The sequence below is a fragment of the Varroa jacobsoni genome, unplaced genomic scaffold (genome assembly GCF_002532875.2).
Source record: "Varroa jacobsoni isolate VJ856 unplaced genomic scaffold, vjacob_1.0 scaffold_897, whole genome shotgun sequence".
Lineage (NCBI taxonomy): Eukaryota > Metazoa > Arthropoda > Arachnida > Mesostigmata > Varroidae > Varroa > Varroa jacobsoni.
The window spans coordinates 182,973-194,521 of NW_019213799.1; the positions used below are offsets into that span (position 1 = coordinate 182,973).

The 11,549-nt window shown below is 41.5% G+C and overlaps 1 protein-coding gene across 10 annotated transcripts in view; it reads left to right on the top strand.

Moving 5' to 3' along the window:
- The window catches only part of bru1 (bruno 1), a 67,580-nt gene extending 56,171 nt beyond the window's left edge, over positions 1–11,409 (top strand). For 4 of the 10 annotated variants that reach the window (XM_022840893.2, XM_022840890.2, XM_022840898.2 and 1 more), the window contains 7 exons: positions 2,611–2,801; positions 6,871–7,002; positions 7,260–7,627; positions 7,865–7,955; positions 8,346–8,459; positions 8,998–9,240; positions 9,485–11,409. In XM_022840893.2, coding sequence (XP_022696628.1) covers positions 2,611–2,801; positions 6,871–7,002; positions 7,260–7,627; positions 7,865–7,955; positions 8,346–8,459; positions 8,998–9,240; positions 9,485–9,852 — 1,507 coding nt within the window. In that variant the 3' untranslated portion in view covers positions 9,853–11,409. Of the gene's footprint in view, positions 1–1,540; positions 1,693–2,610; positions 2,802–6,870; positions 7,003–7,259; positions 7,628–7,864; positions 7,956–8,345; positions 8,460–8,997; positions 9,241–9,484 lie in introns of all 10 variants that reach the window. The other 6 variants (XM_022840896.2, XM_022840897.2, XM_086970205.1 and 3 more) reach the window with 5 other exon arrangements.
- Positions 11,410–11,549: the final 140 nt, after the last annotated feature.

Genomic DNA, 11,549 nt, shown 5'->3' on the forward strand with positions numbered 1-11,549 from the left:
GGTGACACTTTTCTAGAGAAACCGCCGACTTAAATGTAACTCACATATTACTTCCATCATTATTAATACTAATCTCAACAAGCACATGGTCCAGTATCTCTCCCGCATGTATCCGTTAGACTACTATGTTGGTTTTTGTGTTGAATATTGTCAGAGCTAGTTGAAGCTATTGGTTGAATTTTGTGATAAGCCACGGCTCTCGAGGCATTTTCATAACAAAGGAGTAAATGTTTAACCTTTTTTAAATGTCGGGTGTCCGTCAATCAACGCGACTAGCCAGCAGAAGCCTATATACCACTTATAGACATAAATCTCCGTTCATTTATGTCCTCTGTCTTCGTACACTCTTATAGACATCGCTCAAAGTTGTCCTCAGAACTGTTAGATTGTTTGAAATCTGGTCTGGATTCACTGAGTTTTTGATGCGATTTATAAGTTTATATACAAAAACTGAAATAAATAGAAAAAACATATTTCATTCGTTATTAATCTACAAGGATCGCCAAGAAATTTCAGCGCTAGATGGCAAATTTTCTGCACAATTATTTCATTATTAAATCGATTACATACAGCAAAAAATATTTCGTAAAATATAGACCTACTTTACTTACTTAACGTATATATAATATAATGCATATTGCCATATCGATGATGCAAAATACGTTATAATGCTGTACTATCTGCAAGAATATTGCCAAATAAAGGTCGTCACGACCAGAAAAACAAAATACGAAAAAATACACCCCGTGACCGCGCATTATATGATCGTAGTATATAATCGTTGCTTCCCATTTTACCTCCCGTCCCAAAACTCAATCAGTCCCCCATTTGTTGGGTAAATGCTGGGTGTGTGCTATGCGTGCCATTCGTCCGTGTCCGATCTGTGTCCGCTCTTGAACGCTGCTGCCCAGTTTCTTTGTACAAGTCCGTCTATTTTTTTTACCATATTCTCAATATATATATATATATATATATATATAAATATATATATATATATATACATGTTTTTGTGAATCCCTTTATGGGATCTGTTCGCTAATCGGTTCGGTTCGAGCGTTTGAACGTCTGGTTGATGGTGATTGAACTGAGTGTTAACGCTGTCTCGCTGTCTCTCATGTGATCTTATCATGGTGAACTTCTTGCATACAGAAGCGTCAGTTCGTTTGTTGTCCAGTAAATTGAGCTAGTAAAACTGAAGAAGCTCGTCGTGTTTACCGCGTAACTGTTTCCTTTTTTTTTTTTTTTTTTTTTATATTTCTAATCAATTTATAGATATATACGATAAAAATGTGAATCTATAATAATTTCTACACGTTTCCGTCCAGCCATATCCATCTACGCGTTTAGCAGTTGCTTCAGATTGTCTACTGTAAAAAGGTAGAAACTAATTTATAAATTGTTGCAGTTAAACTATTCTGTAAGTGGGGAATTCACAGTTGTTTTTTACGGACTGTGTTCACGTGTCTTATCTGGGTTGGCCATTTTTCTTTGACCCGTTTCTATCATTACCGATTGTTGGTTTCGCCTTGTCTACGGACAGCAACGTGAATTCTCATGCGGATTTGCTGCTTCTCAGCGGCCAGATCGATACGGAGGAATTGGCAGCGCTCGTGCGCCAACAGCTACGGTACACACGAATATGAGCATTGGCACTCAGGTAACAGAAGCATGAGCGACGACGCAATGACCTAAGTGAGTGACTACTTGCATTCAAAAAGTTTTTTCGTCCTTGAATAAGGACGATGAAGACCTTCCCGAACTATTAAAGCTGAGAGACTCGACTGAGTTTTATCCGCAACTCACATTACTTTCAAATAAAAAAAAACATTAGGCACTCTATTGAGCGGACATCGAGCTGAGTTAGAACGATTTAAATTTAGAAGGAAAATGCTTTAACACAAACGAAATCTCCATATAAAATGTCTTCTATTTATATTACTATATTTCTCTTATGAAGTTCTGTTTTAACACCAATACGTGCAACGACTATTTAAAATACTAATAGTTTTCTGGATTGCAAGTGTTCTAAGATATATTCGAGACACAGCTTAATGTTTTGTTATTATCTGAGAAAATATTAATGTCTTTTTTCTACTAAATGTATGCTAGTTCTATTAAATGTACTTCAAACGGTTATTTCACTAGCGTTTTAAATTTGGCTGCGAAATAGGCGTTTAAACGATATCAATCAATTGACCTAAAAGGTGTGAATCAAGTGTATACATCGGACACCTGGTTTTGCCATTTACATTATTTTTTGCCTTAAAAAGTATAATGTTTGACTTTGCTATATGTTCAGTTGTAATGATGTTGTCCATTCCGGTTAAATAAAACAAACAAAAAAAAATAGTTAAAACAGAATACTCTGTTTTTTCGCTATTAAGAATACATTGACTGCTGAATCGACCTTATTTTAAAGCCATCTTTCTCCTACTAAATAATCGTGTTAGAAGACTAGTTGCTTCTTTTCTATTTAACAAGCCGCTAGATCTGATGTATTTATCTAACCCTATTTGTTTTTTTATTGGTGCTGTTGTTGTTGTTGTTGTTGCTGCTACTGTGCATACCATTGGGGTATCACTGTCTCCTGCCCCTTGCGGTTGCCCATAGGGAGGAGATGAACTCTCCAGTTCAGCACCAGGAGGCTGCGCAACCACAGCCAGACGCCGATGCCATCAAGATGTTTGTCGGCCAAATCCCGCGCAGCTGGGATGAAAATGAGTTACGTAACCTGTTCGAAGATTTCGGGAAGGTACATTCGATCAACGTACTACGGGACAAGGCGACAGGTAACAGCCGAGGTAAGAATGTCCATCTTTGCAAGAACACGCCAGTGCACTCATCAAAATTCTATACGATTTTGAACAAAGTATTTTTTTGAAAAATAAGTTTTTTTAGCGAGGTTCATTAAAATTGCATACATTAATAGCAAGAAAGAGTATCATCCATCTTTCTATAAAGGGAACGCATTAATACGTTTTCTTTAGTTCCAACTTTGAGTTGCTCCAATTATAAGAAAAAGCACAATTTCGAAAAGCCATAGCTGAATAGCAAAGACAAAAACCAACGTCTTTTAAAAGCAGAACCGTTATAAGCATCGCGTATTCGCACCTCACTGTATGCACGTTATCCCTACGTTGAAGTGACCAATGATTCCTTTTTCTAGCCTGTTCTATTGAGCCCTAGGCCGAGATATCAGTTATTTTACGAGCGTCGAATAGGGACTAGACAATTACTTTCTTTTCAAATTTATATATTACAATTATGATTTCGGGTGACTTTTGCTGTTCTGCTCTTGTTGCACCTTATGTTGTTATTATTAATACAGAAAGGCTCAATTGATGAAGTTCTCCTTAATAATTACGGATCTAACTTTCGTGAAAACCGAAGTGCTCTATCTGATCCTCATCCGTTACTAGTGATTCGTCAACAGCTTCAACGCATGTTGATCGCTCTCCTTGTAAAAGTTGCTCGCAGTCGCACTGAGCATATATGCGCTACCATACTCCACTGATAGCTCGTGTCCACTGATAGATCTTGCTGATGAAAACGCTTCCGGCTGCGCGTTGACTTCGAATCGTTGTCCGACAATAGACTAAAGGCCAGACTGCCCTTTATCGATGAGGGTTTCCTCTAGCTTAATTTTCTGACTACTACCTTACATGACGACGCTGCGTACAGACTGACTGATGCACGCGCATGCATCGGACCCACAGACATGTGGATTTTCCTTCAGAGTGAGCTGGAGGAAGAAACGAAAAAGATGTGAAGAATGACAAGAGGAACAGGCACGACTTGAGTCGTTTTCGATTTGCAGATCCGCTGCAGTAGCAGCTCTCTGCACCGTCATAACCGCGCGTAAGGGCTTGTTCACGGCGCCCACATGCCACTATCCGCATCCAACTTTTTGCCAGAAGACAGTTCATATGATTCACGACTACTATGGTTAGTGCTGGTGTGTCAAAGGCTAGCTGGTGCTATAGAGATATTTGGTCACCGTTTGTCACTATTGCTGTTGATGGAAGAGCTCGGCCGTTCTTGCTAACGGGCGAACAGCAGTCACCTGACAGGTTGCTTTGCGCGAATGACACATAGGACAAAAACTGAGTCGCCGCGTCGACCTCACCAAGCACATACAAAAGAAATGAACCGACGGACGCGATAGCAAGCTATTGTTGACCAAAGAGTGTAATGAAAATCAAAACGATACCAACAGCACTTGTCCAATAACTCCCCTATTGTAGGCCGATAACTCTAGCTGCAACAGTAGCTCGCCGTGCCGATGGCGGCAGCTACCAAAACTGCTTGTCGTACCGAGACACTGTTTTGTGAGGAAGAGGAAGGTACGCAAAAAATGTTTTACGTACGTTCAAGTATGCAACTTTCACAGAAGTCATACAGACTACGCGATTGCTACGGCTACCACCGTCTGCGGTATCGTCAATCATGGACCAAGACGAAACAGGAGACTGGAAGGGAAAACACACACATATAGAGCGAGAATTTCGCTGGCCAAGCTGTACCAAGATTAAACAAATCGTAGACACATGTGCATATCAGCCGGCAAACGGACTTGATATAGACAGATCCACCTGCCGACAGGTCAATCGGAATGGCTCGATCGAAGACGCACGACGGCATGTCTGGCCAGCAACTGCATAACAATATCACTAGTATATATTTACAGTGACAGGGTACAGAGGAAGTAATCAAGAATCAACAGATGTTCTATTGTGAGGATGCTGTCAGGAAATAGATTTGATAGTGAGCTGCCAACGAACGAATACACAGGTTGCGACGGCTAAAAGGCGAGCTGACGTGAAGTTGTGCGATAGGAGAAACATAGCTTGTTTCGTTGATGATTATTTTGAAATATGTTGCTCGGGAAAAGAACGGTGGAGGGTGCGAGCAGACAAATAGTCGAACGTTACGTTGCTATCGGTAGCGTCAATGTCGAACTAAAGGCTCATACTGGAACACCTCAGCACCTGCTGACGCTGCGGACGTTGGTCTAGCTTAGCGCAGATACAGCAAGGGCGATTTTTCATCGATAAATCGCTGTTGTATAGTGTAAAATATTTTCTAAGGTCCACAACAAAAGTGTTTTTATTTACTTTCTATTCATATTGGGCTACTATAATGCAATAGCTCCCGGGGGAAAATGTATAGCAACAAATAATTGACATATTGGCGTAATGCATCAGCTTACTCGTACATGCATAGCACTTAGTTCACACCTACAAGCCGTCTTCGGCAATGTGCGTTGTCATCGATCCTATATAAAACTTGAAGTATTTTGCACAATTATTCACAGCTAAGTTCAGACGCATGTCTGCAAGCGTTCATTGAAATCGAGAACTTCTGTTCAGACAGGTCGGAATCACGTTATCGACTTCGGTAAAAGAGGAACAAAAAATAGTCAAATCTTTGTTGCACGACACCTATATCCGTCCCTATTTACCCTGTATTTGAAGTACTTATCAACATCTTTGTCGTTAATTGGAAACAAAGATGCTACTTTTTGCCTAAAACTAAAGAGAACTTACTAGCGCATCACTCGACGGCCCTGCGTAAATAGCGACAATGCTTACACAAATATATCATTGAGTTACCAACTGATGCTTCTCTGAGCACAGGAGGGCGCCTCTTATGCTAGCGGAGCGAACAGAGTTCGTCGTTAGAGGTTGTTGTGATGCATGTCCATCAAAATAACAAACCCATAATATCTTAATTAATACTGCTGTACGCAGTGAAAGACAACCTATCACAGGGTTACTAAACACCGAGCAATTTTATATTGCAGCCCATGTAATTCTTCTTGAAGCTTACCTGTTACTTGTTTACTCGTAGTTTTAAGCGACAAACTAAAAAAGTTGTTCAATAACGAAACCGACTGACATTTTCACGCTGATAGAATAGAATAAGTCACATAGAATCACTGTTCTGTGTCGTTTCGTCATGCTAGTTTCTTCCATGGCTCGCTTCACAGAGCAGTACTGTCTCTGGAAGAAAGCAAGCAATTTCAGCCGCTTTCAGATCGGTAGCCGACAGCCACTTATGGACGTGGCGAGCGCCATTCCTAGCTTGAAGACATTGCATCGTTTGACCCATCTTTTTAGGCGCATTATTCGTATCTATTACTCGTACCGCAAACGACCGAGTTGATTCTCGGTCGTTTGCGGCATTCAACGATAAGATTATACTTCGGTGAGCGGCAGTGGCATGGAAACTTGCTGGTCTTATGCTGTAGATACGCTCGTTGTCAGAAATGCCTATGCGCCTATATTGTAGCTATTTTGTAGTCTCCTCCGCGAAAGGAAAGCTGGCTTCGTTATATGTCACCAAGACGATATAAGGTGTCTTCTTGTTTCGCTGCACGCTGTTATATTGGTCGACTGACGGTCTTCACTGAAGCCCTTTCCATCTGATCTTAAGAAGCATTTGTGTCATATCGCGACAGTCATAACCGAAATAGCCAGGCTATTGTCAACACGGAATTCTGATGAAGCGGCTGGTTTTCTAATAAAACGCTGAAAAGTCGCTTCAGACGTCCTCTGTATTATCGTTGCATGACCACTGATATGCGGCCAGTATATCTTACAAGATATTAGGTACATGATTATGTATGTATGTATGTATGTATGTATGTATGTACGTATGTATGTATGTCTATATCTGCTCAGGTTCTGACAATGCCAACGATCTTGAACCCAACGACACTACCACGTGAAAACACAACAATTCCGGACTTTCCACCACCGAATAACAGACTCACGCTTCCTGTGAAGATCAGACATAGTTTATCGATGTGATATATTTAGATGGAATAAATCACGTTTGTCCTCCTGGGTTTGGAATCAATGTTCACAGGCTGTTGTTTCGTGACGTTCTACACGCGCAAAGCTGCTCTCGACGCCCAGAACGAAATGCACAACATCAAAACACTGCCTGGCATGCACCACCCGATACAGATGAAGCCTGCAGACTCTGAGAACCGAAACGGTAAACCGGCATATTAATTAACTTCAGTCATCTAGGCGAAAGGCACTAAAACCTAGCTACGATGGAATAATTTTTCGGGCGGGCGCACCCTCCTGTATACGTTAGCCGACCTATACAGCTGAACAATTATGTTCGCTGTGTTCAAAAACAATAGAACCGCGTGTTTTATTGAATAAAGGTTCTATCTAATGGTATTATTCTTTGACTGACTTTTACTGTTATTTATACTGCTGCGGTCCACCATCTTATCGGTCTAGAGCGCAAGCTGTTTATAGGTATGCTATCAAAGGAGTGCGGTGAGGCCGAGGTTCGCATGATGTTCTCTTCCTTTGGCACGATTGAGGAGTGTACAGTACTACGGGACAGTCAATCCCAATCGAAGGGGTGCGCATTCGTTACGTACTCGACGCGTCAATGCGCGATTAACGCCATCAAAGCAATGAACCATTCGCAAACAATGAAGGGATGCAGCAATCCGCTCGTCGTAAAATTCGCCGACACCCAAAAGGAGAAGGATCAAAAGAAACAGCAGCAAATGATCAATAGCTTATGGAATATGGCGAACATTGTCAACCTCTCGGCCGCTGCTCCAGCGGCGCATCAGCCACCAGCAACTGCCTACATGGTACGTTTGCTCGCAAAGCGGGTACTACAAACTCATGCGATTAGCGGGTAGGACACATTTGAACTTGGACACGGTGACGTTGATCGTGCTTGCATATCGACGTTATATGAACATAACTTAGAATTTTTACTTATAAAAATAAACGACGGGCCATTCAGAGATGTGCGGTTTCGTGTTGAGTTGTCGATGTTTCGTATGCGAAAATAAGTACTAAAAATACGTGTAATTCACTTACAGCCCCAGAATAGCTTTGGCGGTTTCGCGCAGGCCACAGCTGTACCGAACATTGCCCAGCTGGCAACGCTCGTTGCGGCTAACGGAGGAACTGGTGAGTAAATCCGTTTCTCATGACGAGAGCGAACGGATATGGTTCAGCTCTTTACGTTTACAATTCCCTATACTTTATGGGAGTCAACGAAAGCTAAATGTACATAAACACAGGAAAAAATGGAACAAATCATTGATAAATAGGTAAACACACTGTACTGGACTAACTGGTGTGGGTCTAATTGAAGCTACACGATCCAGATCGTTGATCAGTTTAGTAAAATTTGTTTGATATCTGCTCCGTCTACATCCTATGCACGTCTTCGTTTGTTGGTGGAGAGGGACGCATGCTGAGGGCAGTGCTGTGGTAGCCGTAAACAAATGGGGATTGCAATTTGTTAGCTTGTTCTTGTTCTCTCTGGCGCGATGATTTGCGTCGGACTGGTTTCAGGGGTTTCCGGTGTAAGTCAATACTCGACCACGTCGCCCCAGCCAGCTTCAGTGGTATCGATAGCGGGGCATCCGGCTGCAACAGCGGCGGTCACCGCCAGTCCAGCCGGTGGAGGTAACCGTGGAACTAACCACTAACCTATTATGTATATAAAAATCAGTCCGTATGAGATAGTTCTGCGTTACACCTTTATGCTGCCTTCACATGGGTACTATTTATGAACCGAATTGATCCTCCATAGCAATAAACGGCTCACCGCTGGTGAGCCGTTATTCCTGCTAATGGCTTACGAACGTCTAACATTAGCAAATAATCGCAGCATTAGTCCTCGGAGCTGATCTTCTCAAATAATAGCATTCGCATGCGAAATAACACGGGCATTAAAAGAGTTCACTGTAGCTTTAAGCAGCTCACCCGTAAATTAACAGCATATATAGAAAAAAAAATAGACAAAATTAACAAATGTGTCGTTGCCTATTAAATAGCTGCGTCATTAGTGTTGTTGTTGCTGAGTGTTTTGATAATAAAATATCAGCTCCTCGAATTCTACGTATAGCAAATAGCGTGTTCATCTTGTTTCAGCGCAAAAATAATAAATAGTTACATCGCGTAAAAATCCATATTATGATCATTAAAAACAACGTTCTTTCAGATGTTAACACAGCTGCCAACCTTCAATCAATCGCCGCATTAGCACAACTCGCTAACAGCCCAGCGGCTCAAACCGGTGGAGGCTTGAACCAGGTCGTTATGCAGAATCTAGCCTCAGCTCTTGCTTCTGCCGCAGCCCAAACGAATGGGTCTTCATCAGGGAATTCTTCCCTCTCCGGAGTATCTTCTTTGAGTCCGGTGTCATTAAATTCGCTCGCTAACGGCATGGCGAACCATCACCAAGGTAGCATCCGAATCTGTAGTATAAAGCGCTGTTTTATCAGTATCTAAAACTGCTAGCTGGCACTTCAAATTCTTTCGCCATCCAATCCCTCACTATATGTATATATATCTATATAAATACTCTGAACGATATTGTAACGTCACCTTCAATATACAGAATATTCAAAAAAGTAAAATTTCCAGCGCTTTATCCTCTTATCCTAAACTGCTTACCATATCCAATGTATTGAAATGTCTGTTTGTAGATTTGGCTCAAACGTACCACCCCGCCACAGCAGTACCAGCTGCCTCATTTGTAAACTTGGCCATCCAAAACCCAGCCGGAAAGCAGGTCGAGGGGCCCGATGGCGCCAATCTCTTCATTTATCATTTACCACAAGAATTTGGCGACATGGACCTCGTGCAAACGTTCTTGCCTTTCGGACAGGTAATTTCGGCTAAGGTTTTCATCGACAAGCAGACCAATCTGTCCAAGTGTTTTGGCTTCGTTTCCTATGCCACACCTATCAGTGCCCAGGCAGCTATTCAGTCGATGAACGGTTTCCAGATCGGAGCAAAACGTCTCAAAGTGCAACTGAAACGCTCCAAAGATCAGGCGGGCACACCATATTAGCGCAACGTGGTCCTGTCAATGATGCCCGTCTTGTCACGGAACGTTTAAAAAGAAGGATGCCTGACCGCATACACTTGAGAGAGGCAAGACAAACTAATTACATTAAATAAACAAAAACACCCACCCCTGAGCAGTAGGTAAACAAGGAAACGACAAATCTTACCTTAGGCTACCTTTTTGTGGCTTCATGTTTTCTTGTGTTGAAAAAGTCGTCGAGTGGCGCCTGAAACCGGATTGTGGCTGAACAGCCTCGAGGGCTACGGGCTGTAAACGTTAGGTCAGGCCGTCTGAAATGTCCCTGGAGTCTGGAACGATTATGAAACATTATCGTTCAGGTGACCCTACTGAGGCATCCGTAAAAAAAAGTATTCGCAACGGACAAATAGGAAAACTTCGGGAAGTGTGTAGAAGTTTATGAACGGTTACGGCCTGTCTAAATAGAAAGAAGCGTTATTTTTGTCCTAAACATGTAATCGATTAAGTGTAAAGGTAGAAGATATTATTAGCTAAAACAAAACTGTTCGAAGGACCGACAAGCTCGTCAAAGCTGGATAATTTGATGTCAAGCAGCAAGGCCGATATGTCGAATAGAGTGAAGGCCAAATGCATGACCCTGTGATGGACAATCTGCAATGTGTATAGAAGAGAATAACTGAAAGGGAGATAAGTGGCTAAAATATATATATATATATATATATTATTTGATCACCGTGTGACACATGAAAAGCCTGAAACTACATACGCGCGTGCATAGCCAGATAGCATTTAGATATATCTATGTGCGTGCTGATACACGCCGTAAGGGCAACCGTGAATAGCTGAATTCGTCTGAACAATGCGATTGCGAGAGATCTGATAATTGGGATCGATTGCGTGGTTGATTAGTTACAAAATAAGAAGACTTGTATCTGTACCGAATATTCATGGAAACAGTGGTAAACACGAATGTAACGTATGGAGGCTATGAGTATGCTATGTTGAGCAACTGAGTGATTGGCAGAGTGCGTAGGCACTGAAAGGGCGAATGGAGATTTCAAAGGATATCAATGCTGATGATGATCCGATAGTAACTCGTCATGGTTATCGGGCGACTCCAGGCAACTAAAGCCTCCAGTACTGCCTTATTGCTGAGGGAAGGTACTTAAGGTTTGGTAAAAAAAAAAAGCATAGTCTTTCATACATAGACGTACAGACAGCCTCGTTGGCACATTCAAAATGGTTGCATTGTCTGCGAAAACCAAGTTAACAGAGTCGTTTAAAAATAAGGCTGAAATCCACTTAGAAATAAATCCTGCGGTTTAAGCAGAGGGTATTTCTACACGAAGAGGCAACACAGTCACGAAATAAATAGGACAGATACAATGACATTGAACAACGACCAGCTAAAACGTGGTTTCTATCAAAATACCAAGAGATCGGAAATAGACCCGGCAAAGAAATTATAGAAATGTCTATATATAATCTAAATTTACAGTCACCTGGTTTCACATGTAGATTCGATACTAGCATCGAACCCGAATACATACATAGTTAATAGATGCTCCTGATAAAAAACAAGGTATGCCTTGTTATTTCGCTGTAGTCGCGACTCTATGAATATTGCTATAATAATACACAAATATAAGTATAACGAGTATAAAATATTAATAGTAAATAACATCTACTATAATGCTCAAAGGTAATATATTTATCTATAA